Here is a 27,869-nt window from a genome sequence, read left to right as displayed (position 1 = left end):
CAAAGCCCACTCAAAAAGTTGAACCCTGTCCTTGATGAAGATGGAGTGATGAGACTTGGAGGTCGTCCACCCGCAGCTGATACGACTATTCTAGAAAAACATCCCATTGTCATACCCAAGAATCATCATGTTGCCGTTCTTCTGACAAGACACCACCACGAGCAAGTTGCACATCAAGGTCGCCACCTCACTGAAGGAGCAGTCCGCTCAGCTGGATTGTGGATCCTAGGAGGTAAAAGACTAGTCTCCAGTGTGATTAACAAATGTGTAACTTGCAAGAAAATCAGAGGAAAACTTGAAGTCCAGAAGATGTCAGACTTACCTCCAGACAGGCTGGCTTCAGATCCTCCATTCACAAATGTGGGCCTGGACGTTTTTGGTCCTTGGAACATTTCTTCTCGCAAGACCAGAGGAGGCAGTGCAGAGAGCAAACGCTGGGCTGTTCTTTTCTCGTGTATGAGTACCAGAGCAGTCCACATTGAGGTAATTGAGTCTCTATCTACCTCAAGCTTCATAAATGCCTTGAGAAGATTTTTCTCCATTCGAGGACCAGCAAAACAGATTCGTTCTGACTGTGGCACAAACTTTATTGGAGCCTGCAAGGAATTGAAGATCATTGCAACAGACTCAGAGACAAGTAACTATCTTCAAAACCAAAGATGCACTTGGATCTTCAATCCTCCTCATGCCTCACATATGGGAGGAGCTTGGGAGAGGATGATTGGAGTAGCTCGCCGCATTCTAGATGCAATGCTTCTAAAGATTGGATCTACTCGTCTCACACACGAAGTCCTAACCACGCTGATGGCCGAAGTCATGGCTATCATGAACGCCAGACCTTTGGTCCCAGTGTCTACTGACCCAGAGATGCCAACCGTCTTGACACCGGCAACGTTGCTGACCCAGAAGATGGAGATGGTGACAGCTCCCAACGGAGACTTTGATCTTAAAGACTTATACACCAAGCAATGGAAACAAGTTCAAAGCCTTGCAGATATCTTCTGGAAGAGATGGAGGCAGGAGTACCTGACGACCCTCCAACCACGCAACAAATGGCAAGCCGACAAGCTCAACTTACAAGTTGGAGATGTTGTTCTACTAAAAGACTCTCAGGCCCACAGGAACGAGTGGCCAATTGGACTCATTGTGGGGACTGATGCTAGTAGTGATAGCAGAGTCAGGAAAGTAGAGGTCAGAGTAGTAAAACAGGGCACCCCTAAGGTGTACCTTAGACCCATCACGGAAGTCGTTTTACTCCTTCCAGGAGTTTAATAGTGGCATATCATTATTATGCCAGGTGGGGAGTGTGTTGCCTTGTATTACACAAGGCATTCTTTAGCATTCAGCAGTGTCTGTCCCCTTAAGGCCTGAGACTTCCTGTTTGCTAACTTGGGAGGAAGTGACCTCATCTCTTCAGACTGAAGAAATTCTACAATGCAAGTACATGTGGGATGCTGTTCCCTCTTCATATATGGGCTTGATTAGACCCCCAAAGTCTGTAAGTACCCCTCCTATGTACTGAGGAATGTTATGTATATAGCTAGGTAGTTAGATATGTACTCATGTCTGTTTATTCTGTTTGTATTTCAGTTTTACCACATTTATTCACGCACATTCATCTGCACATTTATTCACGCACATTCTCATTATGTCACATGTTATCAGTAAAAGATCATCGGTTATCAATCATCGACTCTTTACTGTGTGGACCTCAAAGGTTATACTGCCTGTAATCCTCTAACCCTTTCATAACTGCAGAGAAGGCAGGACAACTTATATATGCGTGATTTTGAGCACCTGTGCCTCCCTGTAGCAGCATTTCTGCTATAGGGCGGTCAGGAAGCGGTTAGTGTTATGGCACTGCAATACTTTAATTGACAATTGTGCAGTCATGCAACACTGCACCAAATGAAATGTACGTCCTTTTTTCCCACAAATTGAGCTTTCTTTTGGTGGTATTTGATCTCCTGTGCGTTTATTTTTTGCACGATAAGAAAAAAAACCTGACAATTTTGAGAAAAAAAAAAATATTTTGGACTTTTTTGTCCAGAAAAAAAAAATAAAAATTAGTCATAAATTTAGGCCATAAATGTATTCTGTGACACGTCTTTGCTAAAAAAAAAAAAAAATACCAATCCGTGTAAATTAGTTGGTTCATGTGAAAGGTACGTAGAGCATTTACATATAAATGGTATATATACTGGGATTTTTTTTATACTAATAATGGCGGCAATCAACGACTTATGGCGGGACTTTCGGACTGCAGCAAACATTCTGACACTGGGGGTTCACTGACATCACCAGTGACCGGAGCAAAAGAAAAAAAAGCACTGACACTGTACTTGTGTAATGGAACTGGGGAGGAAGGGGTTTAACATTTAGAGGAAATCAAAGGGTAAACTGTGTGATGGGAGTGTTTTACTAGGGGGTGGGGGTTGTGTGCTTCAGTGTAAGCACACTGATCGAGACAGCTGTGCTTAGCCATCCTGAGCAGTGTGCCCAAACTGACAGGGAGGAGAGCTGCATTGTAAACAATATAGCTCTCCTCCCTGTCAGTGTTTGCCAGTAATCACCGGCCGGGACCCGGTGAATGACACCCGTGGCATCGATCAGCAGCGCGGGTAGGGCGGTTGCGTGCGCCTCCTACCCGGAAATGCAAAATCAGGTATATATACAAATGTGATTTTGCGCAGCGGTGCCGCCATGCCGCAGTATAAGTACTGTGGCTGGTCGGCAAGCAGTTAACTTGCATTCACAACAAACAAAACATAGTGCTAAACAGTTAATGGGCCCCAATTTTCAAGGTAGTACAAATATGATTATCCAAACTTAATCTTACCTTTCCTTGAGCACACATTGTTCCATCCAAAGGAGGGCCTTTCTTTGTTTTGCAAAAATATGGATTGTCAGGATGACTGCACCAAAGTTGCTTGCAGGGGTCAAATGTTCGAAACTAAGGATAAAAAAATAATTTATCCTTTTTTTTTATCATTTCGTCAAAATTTTATGAAAGGGATTAAAAAGCAATTTTAAGTTATCAGAAATAGGTTGCTTGGAACTTCAAGCTAGGGTTAAGCAACTCTAAAAGTGACTAGGAAAATGCTGTGTGCTTTGGAAAATACAAATTGTTCAAGACTTTACAATTTACAAAGCCTATCCAATTCAGAATATATTACAAAATACATCCATAACACACTGACACAGTTGGAAAAACATGCTAAAAACTTTTAATAGAAACAGAAAACACCAGAGGGCCCTGGTTACCGTAGTTAATATTATTTATATTTTTTAGTCTTACATTTTCACCTCCAAAGATCCATGGGCCTCCCCACGATTGTATGCATTAATTCTTTATTGTTTTATATACTGTGGGAACTCGCTTCTAAATGGTAGAGCTTCTTCAAAGCACACAGCAACTCGCTTATTTTTCAGGGCCTTTTTAGCCCACTTTTATTTAAACGAAAGTTCAAAACAGAAGTATCGATCATCCACATAAACAAAATTCAGCCTCCTGGCTCTCTCAGATATACAATCTTCCACTGGCCTTCCTCTTCAGGCTTACGTCTGTCTCCTGCAGACTCTTCCCAAAACATGGCACTAGCACACAGCTAGTCTGGCTTCCACCCGACTCCAAGGCAGAGACCTCCCGTCTGCCAAGGTGGAGCCCTCCTGACTCCTGTCTGCCGGGGTGGAGCCCAGAACTCTAGTCCTGACTCTATCTAAAGGCCTGCACACACCTGTGCAATCAGTCTCCTGGCCTATTCCAAAACCTGGTCCCAGGATTGGAGATTTCAATTTTGAAATTATCTATCTATAGTAAAGGGGTTTGCTCAGCAGTGGGTGTGTGTGACCCCCTGGGTGAGTTCACAACACATAACAGGCACAGCAAAACAGCAGTGTAGGTGAAAAAACAAAGGTGCAGTTTATGTACACTATTTACAAGAGAAAAATATCAAAACAAAAAGAAACATGAAAATAAAATCCTTACCAACTTGGCCACTTATTATACAAAAAGCTTCCCTTGCTATCAACTAGATGCAGCCTTGTGCTACACCCAGTCCCTATCTCCCTGTTAATTTGAGGCTAGCCACACAGGAATTTGTCTCATGGCACAGATGTTCCCAAGTCCACTCAGGCACAGAACTGGTTCCAGGATGGAGCAACTCCCTCAGCAGGCTGGGAAGTTTTATAGAGGCCCTAAAGAGCCCACTACCTTCAGCTGGGCTCATTACCTCACTGCTGAAGGGCTCAGCACTTCCCCCTAGTGGAACAATACATAGAGCCTAAATCTCGGACAAATGTACCTACCATCCTGGATGCAACCAGGTGATTTTACCTGCCTACTGTCACATACCCCCTCGCCCCCCCCCCCCTCCTGTTTCAACCTTGGGGTTGTAACACAAAAGTAGTCAGGCACGCATGAACCCAGGATAAAGCATCCACATTCCCCATCTGAGCCCCAGGGGATGCTTTACAGTGAAGTGGAACTCTTGCAGGGCCAGGAACCACCTATTTACCCTTCTATTGGTCTCTTTATTTTGAGCCATCCACTTTAAGGGAGCGTGGTCCATGATCAGGTCAAAATGTCTGCCTAGCGGTAGCTAAACACTCCTTCTCAATCGTGGCATCATTTTCTTTGTGAGACATTAGCTTTCTGCTGAGGTAGATTACCAGGTGCTCCTCCCCCTTTCAAACCTGGGACAACACTGCTCCTAAACCAACATTGGATGCATTCGTCTGGAACACAAAGTCTTTTGAGATGTCCGGTGAGTATAGAACTGGCTGGCTACATAAGGCCCTTTTTAAAGACTGAAATGCTGCTTCAGCCTCCGGGGTCCACTTAACCATGACCGACTCCTTCCCTTTTGGCAAGTTGGTTAGGGGCACTGCCAGAGAAGCAAAATGGGGAATGAATCACCGATAGTAGCCAGCAATTCCTAGAAAGGCTGTCACATACCTGATGAGAGACTGCAATGACGAGGTCGGCCTCACTTGTGTCACTAGCCCTGACCCTGCTGGAGTTGGTACAGAGGGAGTCTAGGACCCAGGGGAACAAGAGTGCCAGTAGTTGTTGCTTGCAGCTCTTGCAGATGATGACCTTGGAAGGCTGATGATCCTCTGATTTTGGCACAGTAGCAGTAGGCAGAGCAGGTTTTGTAGATTGCCAGGCGTGCACCAGAGCAAGGCAGGTAAGTGAGGACAAGAGACAGGAGCAATGTCATGGAATAGCCAGGGTCATCAACAGTCGGGCAGCACGGTACAGAATCAGAAGGAAAAGCCAAGGTCAGGAGCAGAGCCGAAGTCAGGAACCAGTATCAGGAGAGCAATCAGAGTCAGGTGAGGAAGAAGCCGGGTCAGCAACAAAGGAATCACACAGGAACAAGCAGGACACGGGGGAGCTGAAGACCAGTCAGCACTGAACATGAGCAGAGACACTCCTTAAATAGGCCGTCTGGCACCAATCTTCACCGTGCGTGTGCAGGTGCGTGTGCGCGATCACGCATTCCTGCGCTCATGCGCACAACCAGCAATTCTTCTGCGGGAATACCTATGCACATGCGCATTTCTGATCGCGATTCTTCTTGCCAGAAATCCCTTACAAAGGCCCATACCTGCTTCTTGTTTGGACACGGCCAACTCTGTATCGTTTCAACTTTGTTGCTTTGGGGGTTTTTTACTCCTCTCCCAATAGTGTACCCAAGGTACCTGGCCTCTTCCTGTCCAATAGTACACTTCTTTGGGTTGGCCATAAACCCAACTTTCCGTATAGAATTCAACACAGCCTGAAATTTTGGCAAATGTGAGGCCCAATCTGTGCTATGGACAATCAAATCGTCCAGGTAAGCTGCAGCATACTTCTGATGGGGTCTTCTCCTTTGCTGACTCAGCTAGGGGGAATCTGCCAATATCCTTTTGTCAAATCGAGCGTTGTCATGTACCAGGATGCTCCCAGTCGGTCGATTTAATTCATCTATCCGTGGCATGGGGTAGGTGTCAAATTTTTTTACTTTAACTGTCGAAAGTCATTAGCCAGCTCCCATCCGGTTTAGGCACCAACACTATGGGACTGGACCAGTCACTCCCAAATCCAGCATTCTCTGCACTTCTCCATGTATTGCCTCCCGACTGGCCTCTGGGATTCTATAGGGTTTTAGTTTTACCCTTTCACCCGGTGGGGTGAAAATGCCATGCTCCACCCCAGAGGTTTGTCCTGGAAGCTCAGAAAAAACTTCTGTGTTGCGGAGAACAAACTCTTTAACTTCCTGTTGTTGGGTTTTAGATAGAGTGACTGCTATCCCAACCTCAGGAACCAAGCAGTCATATTGAGCTGGCGACAAAGCCTCTGCTAGTCACAGGGATTCCCTGTCCCTCCAGGCCTTCAACAGATTAATGTGGTATATCTGTTCAGGTTTTCACCTTCCTGGTTGTCTGACCCTGTAATTCACCTCGCTCACTCTCTAAATTACCTCATATGAGCAATGCCATTTGGCCAGGAATTTGCTTTCAACTGTAGGGATTAGCACTAGTACTCTATCTTCCTGGGCAAATGACCAGGTCTGGGCCTCCCCGATCGTACACCCTCTGCTGCGCTAACTGCGCTTGGGCCAAATGTTCTTTTACGATCGGCATTACCTGTGCAATTCTATCTTGCATTTGGGCGACGTGCTCAATCACACTCCGGTGGGGAGAACTCTCACTTTCCCAAGTTTCTTTGGCAATGTCCAACAGCCCTCTTGGGTGTCTCCCATAGAGCAACTCAAACGGTCAAAAACCCATAGAGGACTGGGGTACCTCCCGGATGGCAAACATCAAATAGGGTATTAGATTATCCCAACCCTTTCCATCTTTATCCACCACCTTCCTTAACATTTGTTTCAGGGTTTTGTTGAACCTTTCAACCAACCCATCTGTTTGAGGATGATACACAGAGGTGCGCAATTGTGTTACTTTGAACAACTTGCACAGCTCTTTCATCACCCGGGACATAAAGGGGGTACCGTGGTCCGTAAGCAGTTTCTTTGAAATATCCACTCGGCTGAAAATGAGAAATGGCTCCTTAGCTATCGTCTTGGCAGAGGTATTTCGGAGTGGAATCGCCTCTGGATAGCGGGTGGCATAGTCGAATATGACCAACATGTACTGATGCCCCCTAGCGGACTTCACCAGCAGACCTACCAAATCCATTGCAATCCTCCCAAAAGGGACCTCAATGATGGGAAGAGATATGAGTGGACTACGGAAATGGGGCATAGGGGATGACTTCTGACACACAGGGTAAGAGGAACAGTAATTTTCTATTTCCTTAATAACCCCAGGCCAATAGAACCTCTGTAATACTCTTTCCCGTGTTTTCTCTGCGCCCAAATGACCTCCAAGGATGTGTCCATGGGCCAACTCCAACACCAACTTCCTGTAAGATTTGGGCACCACCAGTTGCTCAATGGTTTCTTCCGCCCTTTGAGCGACTCAATATAGTAGGTCCCTTTCCACAAGGAAGTACGGATAAGCACAAGTCTGACGAGTAAATAGATGCCAAACATGATATGCTTTAAAACTGCGCATGCCCCGTGCAATGGCGACAAACTGCATAAGTTTTTAATATTCATAGGCAGCGATTTAAAAGCCTTTACAAGCTACCATTTTAGATTTACAGAGGAGGTCTAGTGTTAGAATTACTGCCCTTGATCTGACGCTCACAGTGATACCTCACATGCATGGTGTAACCGCTGTTTACATACCGGCACAGGGTCAATGCTCGCGCACACAGGTATGCGGGGGGGGGGGTGGATTGGGATGAGGGTGCTTTTTTTATTTTTATTTTTTTGAAATTTATTTTTACACTATCCCTTTCTTTTTCTTTTTTTTTTTTGATCACTTTTAATGCTATCACAGGGAATGCAAATATCCCCTATAACTTCAATGGGCATTGTCAAATATTCTTTTTTGCTAAATCTGGGGTCTATCAGACTCTAGATATCTCCTCTGCCCTTACATTATCTAATCAAACCAAGATCAGTGTGATCAGATGCTTTCCCAATTTACAAATGGCGCTTTTTATATCCTGCGAAACTGAAGTGATGAAATGCTCATAGCTTAGACCAGTGGTGGGCAACCTTTTTTTTCAACTGAGCCAAATCTCGCCAAAACCACGATTGAAATTTATTTTGAGAGCCACATTTTTAAAACTGAAAATACATCCCCCATATAGTAATTCATCCCCCATAGTAATTCATCCCCCATATAGTAATTCATCCCCCATATAGTAATTCATCCCCCATATAGTAATTCATCCCCCATAGTAATTCATCCCCCATATAGTAATTCATCCCCCATAGTAATTCATCCCCTATATAGTAATTCATCCCCCATAGTAATTCATCCCCCATATAGTAATTCATCCCCCATATAGTAATTCATCCCCCATAGTAATTCATCCCCCATATAGTAATTCATCCCCCCTATAGTAATTCATCCCCCATATAGTAATTCATCCCCCCTATAGTAATTCATTCCCCATATTGTGTCAATTCACTTACCTTTTCTCCGCGCGTTCCTCTCGCCCGTGTTCCCGCGCCGTTCCGGTCTTCAGGGCGGACTGTGAGAGGAGAGGAGTTTGTCACGCTGCCCCGCCTACATCCTGACAGCCAATGTTTGCCACGCTCCGCGGGCCGGATTAAAAGGTCCGCCGGGCCGTATACGGCCCGCGGGCCGTAGTTTGCCCATTGCTGCAGAGTCCTGACTTTTGGGGCGGCCGCCCGAGAGGAGGGAGGGGAGCGGGCGCCCGGCACACAGAAGAGCCGCATTAAAATGTGTAAAGAGCCGCATGTGGCTCGTGAGCCGCGGCTTGCCGACCACTGGCTTAGACTATAGAAAAGATTGGCACCATTCTGGTCTCCAATCAGCTCTATGGTCATCTGGCAGAAAGACCGGCTGCATTCTCAGGTTCCCCCAATGGCACGAGACTGCCCGAGAAGGCCGTGGAAGGCAGGGAGGCAGAAGGGGCATCATCTCCCACTTCTTGTAAAAGCAATCCTGCAGCTAATTAGCCACTAAGATTGCTTTTACTTGAAAGCCGATCAACGGCTGAAAAAAAAAAAAACTATACCAAGATGACGCCTGCAGCTGTAGGCATTATCCTGGTATAACCATTCAAAGTCCAGTGATGTACCAGTACGTCGCTAGTCCTTGTTGGGTATATATGCTATGTTCTTTTTTTTTTGTATGCAGCCTGTGGGAAGAAGAAATCTCTGCCAGAAAAATTGTCGTATGCCACCCATTAGAATATACCGCCCTGCATCCACCCACTTCTAATGGTGGGCACACATTAAATCACACGGTGCCACATGCGCCAGTTCCAAGATTGTACAAATGTTTAAATAGTGGCAATCTTGAATAAAAATTGTCCACGTATAAGTGGTACCCCATATGGAAAAAGGATGACACCAAGTTCCACACTATCTTGCCACTACTACCCATGTAGTCTGGGCATCCGTGGGGCTCCACGTGTATCTTTTCCCTCGTAAATCTGAAACTTATATGTATAGCTTGTTGCCCTCTCACAGGTCTTCTACATCTTGACCTCATATCTGGCATGCTTGCTGGGGAGAAATTGTTTGAATGCAAGGCGGCCAGAAAAATTAATGAGGGACTCATCAACACAGATTTTATGCTGGGGAGTATATACATCTGAAAATATTTGGTTAAGGTGATTTACGAGAGACTGAATTTTGTAGAGCTGGTCAAATTCAGGGCCACCTTGAGGATGACAGTGTATTGTCGTTGAAATGCATAAAACACATTATACTCTCATATCTATGCCTGGCCATGGCAGCAGAGAACACGGGCATATGATGAATTGGGTCTGTGGACCAATACAGCCGCAATTAATTTTTTTTAGTAATGCCCATGTTGAGGGTTAGGCCCAAAAAAACTTTAATTCGGAAACTGTAATGGGTTTCCATGCAACTGGTCTGGCAAGGTTTGAATTTGGGTTGGCGGCGATAAATTGCTGTGCATATAAATTGCTTTGATCCACAATCAATGCATATAGATATTCCGTGAAAAACAGCTCCAAAAAATTAAGGGGAGTAGTTAAATTTGCTGTTTTCAACTGAATTCCGGGTTGGGCAATGAATGAGGGAAGTATGGGTGCTGCAGAATTTGTGGGCTGCCAATTGGGATTTGCTTCTACATCCAGAAGAATACTAGGGGCTCTCTGTGTGCAAATTCTTGGTGGTTGCGGGACAATACATGTGCTCGCCGCCGCACCAGGTTATACTGCACTTATGGGACTCGCCACGTCACCAAGTGATACTGCAATGCTGGTATGTGAAAGACCAGGATGCACTAGGCCTCTGTTGCTCGCCAGTTCACCAAACATTAGTGTGGTACTAGTACTGGCACTCTGCTGCATATGAGAGTCATCAAAATTTACAGGCAAGTGCTAACCGAAATTGGGCCTGATTCTGCGAACCCTGCAGTTTTGTGTGCAATGTATCAAGTGACAGTGACCCACTGACACTGCACTTGCTGGCAGAGAAGGGGGGGTAAGCGTAGGGGCTAAACGCAGGGGCTGGCAGGTGTCGGAGCTGATCCCGCTAACACTGCATTTTTGGGGACACTAAACTAATGTGAATGCTGGTATAGTGCTGATCTGATCAAAGATATTGATCTGTTCAGACACTATACTAGCAATGGAGGTTTATTGTGCATGAGCGTGTTCCTGGCAATCAAGAGGTTAAATGTGATTACTGGTGTACTGATGGGCAATCTGATGCTATCTGGAAGGGGCATGAAAACCATGGGAGTGTGAATTACGTATATGTACATGAATTTGCGCACCCGTGCCGCCCTGTAGCAGTATTTCTGCTATAGGGTGGTCAGGAAGCAGTTACAGAAGAAGAGGTTTGTGTTACGGCGGTATGTTACTTTAACTGACAATTGCGCAGTCATGCAACGCTGCTCCAAAATGAAATTGACATCCTGTTTTCCCCACAAATTGAGCTTTCTTTTGGTGGTATTTGATCATCTGTGCATTTTTTTTTTTTTGTGCTATAAAAAAAAAAGTCAGACAATTTTGAGAAAAAAAAAGCAATATTTTGGACTTTTGCTATAAAACATGTCCAGTAAAAAAATTTAAAAATCAAATTTCATCATAAATGTAGACCAAAATGTATTCTGCAACACGCCTTTGCTAAAAAAAAATCCCAATATGTGTAAATAATTAGTTTATGTGAAAGTTATAGAGTCTACAAATGGCGGTATAGATACTGGGATTTTTTTTATACTAATAATGGCAGTGATCAACGACTTATGGCAGCAATCAGCGACTTATGGTGGCAATCAGCGACTTATGGTGAGACTGCTGCGGGCATTCTGACATGGGGGGAACTGAGTTAGGGTTACTGACATCCCCAGTGACACCAATACAGTGATCAGTGCAAAAAAACAAATCACTGACACTGTACTAATGGCACTGGGGAGGAAGGGGTTAACATTAGAAGGCAATCAAAGGGTAACTGTGTGAGGGGAGTGTTTCACTAGGGGGCGAGGGGGGGTGTGCTTCACTGTAACACACTGATCCGGAAGGTTGAGCTCACCCATCTGGATCAGTGTGCATAAACTGACAGGGAGGAGAGCTGCAGTGTAAACACCGCAGCCGTGCTCCCTGTCAGTGCTTGCAGAGACTGCGAACACAGTACAGGAGATGACCAGAGACTGCGGACATAGTACAGGAGATGGCCAGAGACTGCGGACATAGTACAGGGGATGACCAGAGACTGCGGACACAGTACAGGGGATGACCAGAGATTGCAGACCCAGTACAGGTGATGACCAAAGACTGAGGACATAGTACAGGAGATGATCAGAGACTGCGGACATAGTACAGGGGATGACCAGAGACTGCAGACAGTACAATAGATGACCAAGAGACTGGGGGGAAAAAAGTGCGTCTTATGGAGCGAAAAATACGGTACGTGATTTTGCCCAGCGCTGCCGACCTTCCGCAGTATGTGTACTGTGACTGGTCAGCAAGTGGTTAACATCCATACAAATCTGCAAAATAATATTCTGCACACATGCAAGGTGCTAAATTAAAATACCCCTCCAAAAAAACAAACCAAACCCAGCAAACTTTAACAGCTCCAAAACTGAATTTCAGGGAAAATTGAATTCCGCTGATGGATAGGTAGAGTATTTAAGATGACAGCCGGGGCCTTTGTTTTTCTTTTGTTTTTGTTTTTTGAGCACACTAGTTGCAATCTGAGGAACTAAAGTCAAATAGTTTTTATAATAAATATATTGCACATAAAAGAAAATCTATTTGCAAAGGTGGGTGCCATGATTGCGCAAAATAAATCTCACAAATGGTCTCTGGACTAACACCCACACAAGAATTGTGTCATCACATTTGCGGAAGGACATCCGCAGGGTCCATGGACATAAGAACAAAAGTTAATTTCCTTGGCCAAAAGTAAACACAACAGCTGGAAGCAGGTGACACTTGCCAAACTCAAAAACACCAAACAGAGGTGTCAATTGCACGTATTTATTCACGCCACCAACCACTTTTGCCTCACAACTGAAGAGGACGAGGCACAGCTACTGGCTATGTTTGCCAGTCTTCTGCAGAGAGGAGGGATGCACATGGCATGGCTTTTTTGAACCATATGCATACTTGCAGGATGTCCATTGCAGGTTTTACTTAGGACAAGAAGCAATTATGCACCTCTATGAGCTCATCCCTAACCTCAAGGAGCTTACATTCATACTAGTGCTAATTAACCTACTAAAATGTCTTTACATGTTCTCTCTGTGTGCTTCCTCCCACACTTCAAACTACTTTCTTGTTCAAACTTTTTATTGGTATTATAACATAGGAAGGAATACATTGACAGTAGGCAATAGACATTATATCAACAGTAAAGTGCGGGAGAAAATATATTCAGTGTCAATTGCATTATATATCAAGGGAGAGTCAATAAAACAAAGCAGTACAACCTGTAATGCCAAGTAAGTGAAAATTCTTGTCAAAAAGTAGTAGCATATCACACAGACATTAAACGATGGGGATGAGGACTCTCCAGAGTTGCTTGGAGAGTTAGGGGTGAACAGAGGGGGACTGAGGGGGGGGGGGTTAAGAGAGGGGTGACGAAAGTGACTCCCTGGTTGGAAGGGAAAGAGGTAGCGTTTTGTGTGTTCGGTTCACAGTGGTGCCATACTAATGCTAAGAATGCGCAGTTTGCACATCAGGGAAGAAGGAGCGATTCATCAAAGTTCTGCGGGAGGAAGCCTTCTACCCAAGGATTCCAGACATTTAGGAACTTAGGAACTGCGTCAAGGATTGTGGCTTCCACCTTTGCATGTATCATGGCTTGTGTTACTCTAGTTTTAACTGCGGCAATGCTTAAAGTGGGGGATTTCACAGAATTTTGCAATAACCTGCTTGGCTGCAGTGGTAATTTGTAGGATGAGTTTGAGGGGTGAACAGAGGGGGACTGAGGGGGGGGGGGGTTAAGAGAGGGGTGACGAAAGTGACTCCCTGGTTGGAAGGGAAAGAGGTAGCGTTTTGTGTGTTCGCTTCACAGTGGTGCCATACTAATGCTAAGAATGCGCAGTTTGCACATCAGGGAAGAAGGAGCGATTCATCAAAGTTCTGCGGGAGGAAGCCTTCTACCCAAGGATTCCAGACATTTAGGAACTTAGGAACTGCGTCAAGGATTGTGGCTTCCACCTTTGCATGTATCATGGCTTGTGTTACTCTAGTTTTAACTGCGGCAATGCTTAAAGTGGGGGATTTCACAGAATTTTGCAATAACCTGCTTGGCTGCAGTGGTAATTTGTAGGATGAGTTTGAATTGCGACGTAGTTACGCCAGGAGGGCGTAGATTGAGAAGTGCTATTGTAGGGGATGGGTGAAGCGGGGCTGCACTAAATTTGGTGATCATGTTAAAGACGTCCGTCCAGAATGTTTGGGCTATTGGGCAGTCCCACCATATGTGATAATGCGTTCCCGGGTCTACACAGCCTCTAAAGCAGTTAGGGGAGTAATTGCACTTCAAACTACTTTCACATGGTGCCATGGGTAGGATGTGAACCCTAGTGTTGCTAGGCAGAAGTACTAACCACTAAGCCACCATGCCACCAATAACATTAACTGGAATATATAGTAGTACCATGATTCAAGAATTAAGATGTATAATCATAAGTAGATAGTATATAAAAAATATATATAGATATATATAGATATAAACCATGGATTTGAAGGGGAACCCCTTACCCCCAAAAAAGTGTGGCTTCCCCCCAAAATCACCAATACACCCTTATCTGAGCACACAGTCCTGCAGGCAAGAAAAGTGGGCTAGAAGAGCACCCCCCCCCCATACACACTTTTTGTTTGTAATGTCAGCTCTTTTGTCTACATTATGTGAAATTCTAAAATGTACCAGATTGCAAAAAAAAAAATATAAATATGCATTGTTATTAGTTCAGGTTAGAGATGAGCGAAGAAATGAAAAATTCGATTCGACTGATTCGGCGAATTCGTGGACAATATTCGATTCGAGTCGAATAAATTCGCTGTGAATTTAACTTAAAAAAGGGTGTTTCTAGGCTTCAGAGAGACTTAATATTAGTGCAGAACACTGTACCTTTAATTTAAATGCCCTTGGAGTCTGCTGGGGAAGAGAAATAATACTGTCACTCAGTATGACATGCAGATGAGTGCCGTCGATCTTAGAATCACCGCACACTTCACTCATTTGGCCAGTCACGGGGCCAAAACCAGTGTTTGGAGCCACAGTGTGGCGGTGGAGGCAGCAGCAATGGGAGGCCATACAGCAACCTATGACAAAATGGAAACCAGCAGGAGTGTGAGGAGACCTGAAAGTGGCACATGGCAGAGTGGGAGCAATGGGAGGCGGTACAGGGACCCAGGTCACACTGTGGGCCCAGCAGCAGCGTGACCAGGCGGTACGGGGGCCCATGGCAGATTTGGGGCCTGGCAGCACCTATGGGAGGCCTGTAACCTGCCAGCAACCTATGACAAAATGGAAAACCGCAGGAGTGTGAGGAGACCTCAAAGTGGCACATGGCAGAGTGGGAGCAATGGGAGGCGGTACAGGGACCCAGGTCACACTGTGGGACCAGCATCAGCGTGAACAGGCGGTACGGGGGCCCATGGCCGATTTGACCTCGTTCATCCCATAGTCCTGCCGACTCACGAATAGCGTGGCCTCCTCAAAGGGCCTGAGCAAGCGCAGGTGTCACGCATGAGCTGACAATGGCTGACATCTAAGTTACACAGGGAGTACCTTTATCCGCTTTTAACATCAGGAAATCTGTGATGGCCTTTCGCTGTTCGTAAAGGCGGTCTAACATATGTAGTGTTGAATTCCACCTTGTTGCAACGTCACAGCATGAGGAGTCGGTACGGGGGCCCATGGCAGATTACGTGCCTGGCAGCAGCAATGGGAGGCCCGTAATCTGCCAGCACCCTATGTCAAAAAATTGAACACACCAGCAGTGTGAGGAGACCTCAAAGTGGCACATGGCAGAGTGGGAGCAATGGGAGGCGGTACAGGGACCCAGGTCACACTGTGGGCTCAGCAGCACCGTGACCAGGCGGTACGGGGGCCCATGGCCGATTTGGGGCCTGGTGGCACCTATGGAAGGCCTGTAATCTGCCAGCAACCTATGACAAAATGGACAACCGCAGGAGTGTGAGGAGATTTCAAAGTGGCACATGGCAGAGTGGAAGCAATGGGAGGCCGTACAGGGACCCAGGTCACACTGTGGGCTCAGCAGCAGCGTGACCAGGCGGTACGGGGGCCCATGGCCGATTTGGGGCCTGGCGGCACCTATGGGAGGCCTGTAATCTGCCAGCACCCTATGACAAAATGGAACCCTGGGCTGGGGCAGGCAGAACCGCCGTATCTTTATCACGGTTTTCCCAGGCCACCGAATGGCGACGCTGCATATGCTGACGCAACGCTGTAGTCCCAACATGGGCCCCCTGGCCACGCTTGACTTTCTGGCCACATAGTCGACATACGGCTACGTTTACTTCCTCGGGCGGCTTGATGAAAAATTGCCACACCGCAGAGTAGGAAACTTTGCCTCCGCTACTCCTCACTGGCTGACTGCTACTTCCTCCGTGCACACCGGCACCACTACTGGCCGTGGTGGTAGGCTGCAGTGGAGTTGGTGCTCTACTCCGTGGCCGTTTGCCTCCACTGACACTGCTGCGACCCTGCTGCCTCCTGGCAGCAGCAATGGGAGGCCGTACAGGGACCCATGAGAGACTCTGGACTTGGCAGCAGCATGAGGAGGCGGTATATAGGGGCCCATGGCAGATTAGGGGCCTGGCAGCAGCTATAGGAGGCCCGTAATCTGCCAGCACCCTATGTCAAAAAATTCTACACACCAGCAGTGTGAGGAGACCTGAAAGTGGCACATGGCAGAGTGTGGCGATGGAGACAGCAGCAATGGGAGGCCGTACAGGGACCCATGAGAGACTCTGGACCTGGCAGCAGCATGAGGAGGCGGTATATAGGGGCCCATGGCAGATTAGGGGCCTGGCAGCAGCTATAGGAGGCCCGTAATCTGCCAGCATCCTATGTCAAAAAATTCTACACACCAGCAGTGTGAGGAGACCTGAAAGTGGCACATGGCAGAGTGTGGCGATGGAGACAGCAGCAATGGGAGGCCGTACAGGGACCCATGAGAGACTCTGGACCTGGCAGCAGCATGAGGAGGCGGTATATAGGGGCCTATGGCAGATTAGGGGCCTGGCAGCAGCTATAGGAGGCCCGTAATCTGCCAGCACCCTATGTCAAAAAATTCTACACACCAGCAGTGTGAGGAGACCTGAAAGTGGCACATGGCAGAGTGTGGCGATGGAGACAGCAGCAATGGGAGGCCGTACAGGGACCCATGAGAGACTCTGGACCTGGCAGCAGCATGAGGAGGCGGTATATAGGGGCCCATGGCAGATTAGGGGCCTGGCAGCAGCTATAGGAGGCCCGTAATCTGCCAGCACCCTATGTCAAAAAATTGAACACACCAGCAGTGTGAGGAGACCTGAAAGTGGCACATGGCAGAGTGTGGCGATGGAGACAGCAGCAATGGGAGGCCGTACAGGGACCCATGAGAGACTCTGGACCTGGCAGCAGCATGAGGACGCGGTATATAGGGGCCTATGGCAGATTAGGGGCCTGGCAGCAGCTATAGGAGGCCCGTAATCTGCCAGCACCCTATGTCAAAAAATTCTACACACCAGCAGTGTGAGGAGACCTGAAAGTGGCACATGGCAGAGTGTGGCGATGGAGACAGCAGCAATGGGAGGCCGTACAGGGACCCATGAGAGACTCTGGACCTGGCAGCAGCATGAGGAGGCGGTATATAGGGGCCCATGGCAGATTAGGGGCCTGGCAGCAGCTATAGGAGGCCCGTAATCTGCCAGCACCCTATGTCAAAAAATTCAACACACCAGCAGTGTGTGAGGAGACCTGAAAGTGGCACATGGCAGAGTGTGGCGATGGAGACAGCAGCAATGGGAGGCCGTATAGGGACCCATGAGAGACTCTGGACTTGGCAGCAGCATGAGGAGGCGGTATATAGGGGCCCATGGCAGATTAAGGGCCTGGCAGCAGCTATGGGAGGCCCGTAATCTGCCAGCACCCTATGTCAAAAAATTGAAAACACAAGCAGTGTGAAGAGACCTGAATGTGGCACATGGCAGAGTGTGGCGATGGAGACAGCAGCAATGGGAGGCCGTACAGGGACCCATGAGAGACTCTGGACCTGGCAGCAGCATGAGGAGGCGGTATATAGGGGCCCATGGCAGATTAGGGGCCTGGCAGCAGCTATAGGAGGCCCGTAATCTGCCAGCACCCTATGTCAAAAAATTCAACACACCAGCAGTGTGTGAGGAGACCTGAAAGTGGCACATGGCAGAGTGTGGCGATGAAGACAGCAGCAATGGGAGGCCGTATAGGGACCCATGATAGACTGTGGACTTGGCAGCAGCATGAGGAGGCGGTATATAGGGGCCCATGGCAGATTAGGGGCCTGGCAGCAGCTATAGGAGGCCCGTAATCTGCCAGCACCCTATGTCAAAAAATTCTACACACCAGCAGTGTGTGAGGAGACCTGAAAGTGGCACATGGCAGAGTGTGGCGATGGAGACAGCAGCAATGGGAGGCCGTACAGGGACCCATGAGAGACTCTGGACCTGGCAGCAGCATGATGAGGCGGTATATAGGGGCCCATGGCAGATTAGGGGCCTGGCAGCAGCTATAGGAGGCCCGTAATCTGCCAGCACCCTATGTCAAAAAATTCAACACACCAGCAGTGTGTGAGGAGACCTGAAAGTGGCACATGGCAGAGTGTGGCGATGGAGACAGCAGCAATGGGAGGCCGTATAGGGACCCATGAGAGACTCTGGACTTGGCAGCAGCATGAGGAGGCGGTATATAGGGGCCCATGGCAGATTAGGGGCCTGGCAGCAGCTATGGGAGGCCCGTAATCTGCCAGCACCCTATGTCAAAAAATTGAAAACACAAGCAGTGTGAAGAGACCTGAAAGTGGCACATGGCAGAGTGTGGCGATGGAGACAGCAGCAATGGGAGGCCGTACAGGGACCCATGAGAGACTCTGGACCTGGCAGCAGCATGAGGAGGCGGTATATAGGGGCCCATGGCAGATTAGGGGCCTGGCAGCAGCTATAGGAGGCCCGTAATCTGCCAGCACCCTATGTCAAAAAATTCAACACACCAGCAGTGTGTGAGGAGACCTGAAAGTGGCACATGGCAGAGTGTGGCGATGGAGACAGTAGCAATGGGAGGCCGTATAGGGACCCATGAGAGACTCTGGACTTGGCAGCAGCATGAGGAGGCGGTATATAGGGGCCCATGGCAGATTAGGGGCCTGGCAGCAGCTATGGGAGGCCCGTAATCTGCCAGCACCCTATGACAAAAAATGGAACACACCAGCAGTGTGTGAGGAGACCTGAAAGTGGCACATGTTTGAGGCATGATTCATGGCGGATTTAGTCAGTTGTGTCAGGAACTGGTGGTTTGAAATCCAGACTAATCCACGCCTGATTCATTTTCACAAACGTGAGTCTCTCCACACTTTGGGTGGACAGTCGTGTCCTCCGCGGAGTTACAATACCTCCTGCCGCACTAAACACGCGCTCCGATGCCACGCTACTGGCCGGGCATGACAGCCTTTCAAGGGCAAATTCAGCTAGTTGGGGCCAAAGGTCAAGTTTCGTTGCCCAGTAGTCAAGGGGATTGTCTACCTCGGTTGGCAGGGTGCTGTCCAAGTAGGCCCAAGCCTGTTGTTTGAGGTCCTGCTCCAGGTCCACCTGATGCTGCTGCTGCTGCTGCTGCGGCTGGTTAGTAGTTTCCTCACTGCGCTGGTGAAGAAAGCTACTCATCATCGACTGCAGACAGAGGCAGCCGCTGCTGGTGGAGCTGCCACTGCTCCTACCACCCCACCCCTCCCCTGCTGCCATGGCAGCGGAACGCGAGCGCACAGGGCCCACAGTGTCTGAGGATGGACGTTGGCGCACAAAGGCAGAGACCAACTGACTACATAGGTGGTTTTTATAGTACGTTATTTTGGCCTCCCTCTCAGCAGGTGTGAAAAAGGCCACCATTTTTGAACGGTAGCGAGGGTCCAACAAGGTGGACAGCCAAAAGTCATCCCTCTGTCTGATGGTTATTATTCGGCTGTCGCTACGCAAGCAACCGAGCATGCTATGGGCCATTTGTGCCAAGGAATGCGAGGGACTCCCTGCCTCCATCTCCACAGCATACTGCCACGGTGCGTCTGGGTCCTCTGTCTCCTCCTCCTCCTCCTCTACCAGATGCTCCTGCTCCTCCACTCCTGTCCGCTGAGTGGAAAAACCACCCATTTCACTCAATAATTCCTGAGCACAAATGTCCTCCTCTACTTCCTCCTCTTCTTCCTGTCCTGCCCCCACAGGGGTCATGTGGCGTTGAGATCTGTGCGCCACGTCTACCGCACCCTGACCAGCCATTGTTAACAGCATTTGTTCAAGGACGTGCAACAGAGGAATGACGTCGTTCATCCCATAGTCCTGCCGACTCACGAATAGCGTGGCCTCCTCAAAGGGCCTGAGCAAGCGGCAGGTGTCACGCATGAGCTGCCAATGGCTGACATCGAAGTTACACAGGGGAGTACCTTTATCCGCTTGTAACATCAGGAAATCGGTGATGGCCTTTCGCTGCTCGTAAAGGCGGTCTAACATGTGTAGGGTTGAATTCCACCTTGTTGCAACGTCGCAGATCAGGCGATGATGTGGAATTCCGTTCTGCCGCTGCAGCTCAAGGAGGGTGTGCTTTGCGGTGTAGGAATGGCTGAAATGCATGCAAAGTTTACGTGACATTTTAAGGATGTCTTGCAGTGGGATGGTGGATTTTAGGAACCGCTTGACAACCAGATTGAACACGTGAGCCATGCATGGCGCATGGCACAACCTTCCTTGACGCAGAGCAGAAACCATGTTCTTTCCGTTGTCGGTCAACATGGTTCCGATTTTCAGTTTGCGCGGAGACAGCCATCTGTCGATTTCTCTGTTCATTACACTCAGAAGTTCCTCCCCTGTGTGACTACGTTCGCCAAGGCATACCAGGTGCAGAACAGCGTGACACCGTTGCGCCCTGCACATGTGATATGCCGGTCGGGTAATGGGACTTGGCACGGGGGTGGCGGCTGAGGACACGGCGGAAGAAGAGGTGGTAGAGGCGGACATCTTTGCCGAACCAAGGACGTGCAAACGTGGAGGCAAAAGCGGCGTGACCTGTCCAAGTTGCTGGTGCGGCTGTGACGGCACCACGTTCACCCAGTGGGCCGTAAATGACATGTACTGTCCCTGACCGTAGTTACAGCTCCACACGTCGGCGCTGCCGTGCACTTTGGCAGAGACCGACATGCTCAAAGACTGGCCCACCATGTCTTCTACATGTGAATGCAGGGCTGGCACTGCCTTTTTGGCGAAGAAATGATGGCTTGGCACTCTCCACCGCGGCGCGGCACAAGCCATCATTTCTCTGAAAGGTGTCGAGTTCACCACTTGGAAAGGGAGGGACTGCAGCACCAGCAACTTGGACAGGAGGACGTTCAGCTTTTGCACCGTCGGGTGCGTGCTCGCAAACTGTTGTCTCTTGGAATTGGATTCCAAGAAAGACTGCTGACGGAATCCGTGAAGAGGAGTAGCAGGAGAAGGAGCATCTGAACGAGCGGAAGATGCCAACGAGCGACAACTCCCCTCAGCAGAGGTGTTGGAGCCTTGACTGGCTGATGGAGGGCGATTGACGTCGGGTGACGGAGCAAGTAACGGAGCGGGTGATGGAGCGGGGGCTGGGGCGGGCAGAACCGCCGTATCTTTATCACGGTTTTCCCAGGCCACCAAATGGCGACGCTGCATATGCTGCCGCAACGCTGTAGTCCCAACATGGGCCCCCTGGCCACGCTTGACTTTCTGGCCACATAGTCGACATACGGCTACGTTTACTTCCTCGGGCGGCTTGACGAAAAATTGCCACACCGCCGAGTAGGAAACTTTGCCCCCGATACTCCTCACTGGCTGACTGCTGCTTCCTCCGTGCACACCGGCACCACTACTGGCCGTGGTGGTAGGCTGCAGTGGAGCTGGTGCTCTACTCCGTGGCCGTTTGGCTCCACTGACACTGCTTCCACTGACACTGCTGTGACCCTGCTGCTGTCTCCTGGGCAACCCACCGACTGTTTCGCTCACTGCCAAGCTGCCACCCTCTTCTCCTGATGATGCGGAAGAAATTGCCTGATGACGACGAGGCTGCCAAGTGCGATCAACCTCCTCATCATCAAGTAGGGTCTCCGCCTCACTACTAGCCCCCTCGGCTGCGTCTGGGTCAGGAGACAGACCTGTCTCTAGACCGGCTACCGGGCCACTCTCCTCGCCACTACTTCTTCGCCTGGCTGCTGAAAAGGCGGATGTCTCCCCCCGTTCCTGACCGCCCTCTGTTAGCTCTTCCTCACTGTACAGTGGGGCTGAGCCCACAGCATGCGATACTTCGCTTGGTGAGGGAACACCAAAGAACAGGGGCAGGTAGAGGACACGTGATTTCAGTGGGCTTGGTCCCGGGCCATGCCAACTAACGGTTGTGTCTGACGTACCCACCGACCGTTGGCTGTAGGTGTCAGAGGTGACCTGGGAAGAGGAAGACGACCGAGCCAACCAATCGATGACGGCAGGGTTGTCGGTGGAGACACGACCGCTGGATGACACCGGGAGCACTGGCCTCTGGCTGCGACTAGTGCTGCCTCGACCCCTTCCTCTGCTGCCACGTCTGCTCGCTCCTAAAACATTGCCTCCTCTGCCACTCCTCTGCATGTTGTCTGACATACTCTTTAATTCAACGATTCTGTGTGGCCCTAAGTAACGGTTCTGTGGCCCTCAGTAACGGTTCTGTGGCCCTCAGTAACAATTCTGTGTCCCTGATTAACGTTGCTGTGGTCCCAAGTAATGGTTCTGTGGCCCTCAGTAACAATTCTGTGTCTTTGATTAACGTTTATGTGGCCCTAAGTAACGGTTCTGTGGCCCTCAGTAACAATTCTGTGTCCCTCAGTAACAATTCTGTGTTCCTGATTAACGTTTCTGTGGCCCTAAGTAACGGTTCTGTGGCCCTCAGTAAAAATTCTGTGTCCCTCAAGAAAAAATTCTGTGTCTGTCCGTGAGTAACAATTCTGTGGCCCTAAGTAACGGTTCTGTAGCCCTAAGTAACAATTCTGTGTCCCTGATTAACGTTTATGTGGCCCTAAGTAACGGTTCTGTGGCCCTCAGTAACAATTCTGTGTACCTCAGTAACAATTCTGTGTCTGTCCCTGATTAATGTTTACGTGGCCCTAAGTAACGGTTCTGTGGCCCTCAGTAACAATTCTGTGTCCCTGATTAACGTTTATGTGGCCCTAAGTAACGGTTCTGTGGCCCTCAGTAACAATTCTGTGTACCTCAGTAACAATTCTGTGTCTGTCCCTGATTAACGTTTACGTGGCCCTAAGTAATGGTTCTGTGGCCCTCAGTAACAATTCTGTGTCCCTGATTAACGTTTCTGTGGCCCTAAGTAACGGTTCTGTGGCCCTCATTAAAAATTCTGTGTCCCTCAAGAAACAATTCTGTGTCTGTCCGTGAGTAACAATTCTGTGGCCCTAAGTAACGGTTCTGTGGCCCTCAGTAACAATTCTGTGTCCCTGATTAACGTTTCTGTGGCACTAAGTAACGGTTCTGTGGCCCTCAGTAACAATTCTGTGTCCCTGAGTAACAATTCTGTGTCTGTCTGAGTAAAAATTCTGTGGCCCTAAGTAACAATTCTGTGTCCCTCAGTAACAATTCTGTGTCCCTGAGTAACAATTCTGTGGCCCTAAGTAACGGTTCTGTGGCCCTCAGTAACAATTCTGTGTCCCTGTGTAACAATTCTGTGTCTGTGCGAGTAACAATTCTGTGGCCCTAAGTAACGGTTCTGTGGCCCTCAGTAACAATTCTGTGTCCCCGAGTAACAATTCTGTGTCTGTGCGAGTAACAATTCTGTGGCCCTAAGTAACAGTTCTGTGGCCCTCAGTAACAGTTCTGTGTCCCTGAGTAACAATTCTGTGTCTGTGCGAGTAACAATTCTGTGGCCCTAAGTAACAGTTCTGTGGCCCTCAGTAACAATTCTGTGTCCCTGAGTAACAATTCTGTGTCTGTGCGAGTAACAATTCTGTGGCCCTAAGTAACAGTTCTGTGGCCCTCAGTAACAATTCTGTGTCCCTGAGTAACAATTCTGTGTCCCTGAGTAACGGTTCTGTGGCCCTAAGTAACGGTTCTGTGGCCCTCAGTAACAATTCTGTGTCCCTGATTAACGTTTCTGTGGCACTAAGTAACGGTTCTGTGGCCCTCAGTAACAATTCTGTGTCCCTGAGTAACAATTCTGTGTCTGTCCGAGTAAAAATTCTGTGGCCCTAAGTAACAGTTCTGTGGCCCTCAGTAACAATTCTGTGTCCCTGAGTAACAATTCTGTGGCCCTAAGTAACGGTTCTGTGGCCCTCAGTAACAATTCTGTGTCCCTGTGTAACAATTCTGTGTCTGTGCGAGTAACAATTCTGTGGCCCTAAGTAACGGTTCTGTGGCCCTCAGTAACAATTCTGTGTCCCTGAGTAACAATTCTGTGTCTGTGCGAGTAACAATTCTGTGGCCCTAAGTAACAGTTCTGTGGCCCTAAGTAACAGTTCTGTGGCCCTAAGTAACAGTTCTGTGGCCCTCAGTAACAGTTCTGTGTCCCTGAGTAACAATTCTGTGTCTGTGCGAGTAACAATTCTGTGGCCCTAAGTAACAGTTCTGTGGCCCTCAGTAACAGTTCTGTGTCCCTGAGTAACAATTCTGTGTTTGTGCGAGTAACAATTCTGTGGCCCTAAGTAACGGTTCTGTGACTCTCAGTAACAATTCTGTGTCCCTGTGTAACAATTCTGTGTCTGTGCGAGTAACAATTCTGTGGCCCTAAGTAACGGTTCTGTGGCCCTCAGTAACAATTCTGTGTCCCTGAGTAACAATTCTGTGTCTGTGCGAGTAACAATTCTGTGGCCCTAAGTAACAGTTCTGTGGCCCTCAGTAACAATTCTGTGTCTGTCCCTGAGTAACAATTCTGTGGCCCTAACTAAAGTTTCTGTGGCCCTAAGTAACAGTTCTGTGGCCCTCAGTAACAATTCTGTGTCTGTCCCTGAGTAACAATTCTGTGGCCCTAACTAAAGTTTCTGTGGCCCTAAGTAACAATTCTCTGGCACTCAGTAACAATTCTGTCTGTCCCTGAGTAACAATTCTGTGGCCCTAATAACGTTTCTGTGGCCCTAAGTAACAGTTCTGTGGCCCTCAGTAACAATTCTGTGTCTGTCCCTGAGTAACAATTCTGTGGCCCTAACTAAAGTTTCTGTGGCCCTAAGTAACAATTCTCTGGCACTCAGTAACAATTCTGTCTGTCCCTGAGTAACAATTCTGTGGCCCTAATAACGTTTCTGTGGCCCTAAGTAACAATTCTCTGGCACTCAGTAACAATTCTGTCTGTCCCTGAGTAAGAATTCTGTGGCCCTAACTAGCGTTTCTTTGTCCCTAAGTAACGATTCTGTGGCCCTCACTAACAATTCTGTGTCCCTGAGTAATGGTTCTCTGTCCCTAAGTAACGTTTCTCTGTCCCCAAGTATCGTTTCTGTGGCCCTAACTCTGTCCCTAATACAGAGCGGTCTGCCTCTGTTCAATGACTGCAGGCAAATGAAGAATTCCAAAATGGCCGCTATTTATAGCTCGACCATTACACAGTGCTGGCTGGCTGGCTGCTGATTGGCTGATGCGATCACATGTCATTGAGGAATGCATTATGGGTCAGCGCGCCTTGTCTGCGCGCCTTCCCAGACATCCCCGCTCCGTCGCCGCACATGTCCGCCGCCATTTTCGGAAAAATTTCGATTCGCGCCGAATCCGAAAAATGCATTATGGGTCAGCGCGCCTTGTCTGCGCGCCTTCCCAGACATCCCCGCTCCGTCGCCGCACATGTCCGCCGCCATTTTCGGAAAAATTTCGATTCGCGCGTCCGAAGTAGGCTATTTTTCCGATATTCGACTCGAATTCCACTTCGGCTACTTCGATTCGCTCATCTCTAGTTCAGGTACTTATATAGTGCTGTCAATTTACACAGTACTTTACATACATATTGTACATTCACATCAGGCCCTGCCTTCAAGGAGTGTACAATCTAAAGTCCCTAACTCACATTCATATAATAGGGACAATTTAGACAGGAGCCAAAACAAATACCAGCATATCTTTGAAGCATGAGAGGAAACCCACACAGGTAGAACATACAAACTCAATGCATTTAGTACCTTGGTTGGGATTCAAACCAGCAACCCTAGTGCTGCTAGGCAGTAGGGCTAACTACTAAACACAATGCTGACTATAGCAGTGTCTAGAATATATACTGTAGCAGTACCATGATTCAAGAATTAAGATATATAATTATAAGTAGATATAAGAAAATGCAAATTAGACATTAAAAATTATTAGCCATATAACAAGATATATAAGTAATTTTTAAATACATATTTAACATTAGGAAATAGTATGCTTACTCTGTAACATTCATTAAAATGCATTTGCTTGCAGAACATGTAAAAAACACTACAAAATAGGAAAGAGAATTAATAATAGAATTAGCATAAAAAATGCCAAACAACAAATCTCACCTGCCAATTGTTTTTTTTTTACACACAAAGAAATAGAATCTTGGCTTAATCCTGTGTATAGGGACCAAGTTCTTAATTGTTTCAATTAGATGAAGTTTGGTGGCTAACATCTATTGCTTCACCTTATTCTTAGTAAATCAACCCCATCATCTCTGACAGATGTACAAGTCACTTCTAGATTATGGAAATCAGTCTTCAAGGCTCTAAAAATTGAGACCTGCTTATTCTTTGCATACCATCCTCAGAGCAATGGCCAGACAGAGCATACTAAACCAGCCCTGGAGCAGTATCTCAGATGTTGTCAGGGGAAAAGACGAGGAAGCCTGGGCAGATGCGCCAATGCTCAATATGGCTGCGCCAATTCGCACAAAGTGTGCATGCGCATAGGCAGGCGGCATGTAATTGCACATTCCTGTGCAAAAAAACTCACCAGCACATGCAGGGTGCACTAATTGCTGACACTCAGTGGCCTTTATAAGGACTACAGCTCTGCTCAGTGATTGCTGGATTATCATCAGCCCCTCCCATTCCTGTGTTCCTGAGTTTACTGCTGATTACCCATTACCGACTCGGCTGGATTCTGACCTTGCTCCTGTCTGCTGCTCTGTGTATGATCCCGGCTTGCTCCTGTCCGCTGCTCAGTGTATGACCCCGGCTTGATCCTGACGTTGCTCCTGTCTGCTGTTCCATATTGACCCTGTCTCTGGCTACTGACTACTCTACCCATCCTCCGGGATCCACGTGTTCTCTGAAAAAACTCCTCCTGCAACCGGAGCACCCACAGGTTCCTTCTCACCAAGCATGTCCAGCAGCAACACCACTGGCAACCCGTGTTTCTTTGGGAACTGCACCTCCTGCTTCCACCTCCAGGGGCGCACTGCACTTAGCCATAAGGGAAGCCCTCTCTCTATTGCAGTCTCCGATCAGGTACGTGACAGATGTTTTGCACCTTTTTGCAGGATGATTGGGATACTCTGCTGCCCCTTGCAGAATTTGAATATAACAATACAGTCCATTCTTCCACAAATCAGGCTCCGTTTTGGGCCAACTATGGGTTCCACCCTACCTTCCTACCAGACATCATACCAGAAACAGTAGCCCATGGTCCAAGATAAGCTAGCTTTTCTCTGGTCTAACACAGCTGCTTCAAGAAGTCATGCAGAAAGCTCAAGACGACAGCAAAAAATACTATGACAGAAAGCAGAGAGGGAAGTTGGTTCTAAAAGAAAAAGATAAAATCTGGCTATCGACAGCTAACCTGAAGCTTACATGCCCTTCACGGAAGTTGGGTCCAAGATATATTGGGCCCTTTAAGGTAAAAAGGAGAATCAATCCTGTGGCATACAAACTGGTGTTACCCAGTACTTACAATATTCACCCAGTGTTTCATGTCCCGTTGCTGAAGCCAGCCTGATCCCTTTCCTGGGAGAAGTGTGCCATCATCTCCACCTGTAACTGTAGGTGGTGAATTGGAGTTTGGAGTTGAATCCATCCTGAACTGTAGAAGGTGAGGAGGCCAAACTCAGTATCTCATAAAATGGAAGGTTCACCCCCCCCCCCTGAAGAGAATATTCATGGGAGCCAGA

At 48.1% G+C, this 27,869-nt stretch overlaps 1 protein-coding gene across 1 annotated transcript in view; it reads right to left on the bottom strand.

Annotated features, from left to right (window-relative positions):
- The window catches only part of LOC149440032 (A disintegrin and metalloproteinase with thrombospondin motifs 2-like), a 987,780-nt gene that overhangs the window by 798,329 nt on the left and 161,582 nt on the right, over window positions 1-27,869 (bottom strand). Inside the window, exon 4 of the mRNA XM_089659016.1 lies at window positions 2,840-2,953. Within this exon, the coding sequence (XP_089515142.1) occupies window positions 2,840-2,953 (114 nt within the window). The remainder of the gene's footprint in view (window positions 1-2,839; window positions 2,954-27,869) is intronic.

Source organism: Staurois parvus, unplaced genomic scaffold (assembly GCF_062004578.1).
Source record: "Staurois parvus isolate SC_StPar_1 unplaced genomic scaffold, SC_StPar_1.0 ptg001129l, whole genome shotgun sequence".
Lineage (NCBI taxonomy): Eukaryota > Metazoa > Chordata > Amphibia > Anura > Ranidae > Staurois > Staurois parvus.
Note: the sequence above shows the minus strand (reverse complement) of the source record. Positions and strands in the feature narration are given on the sequence as shown.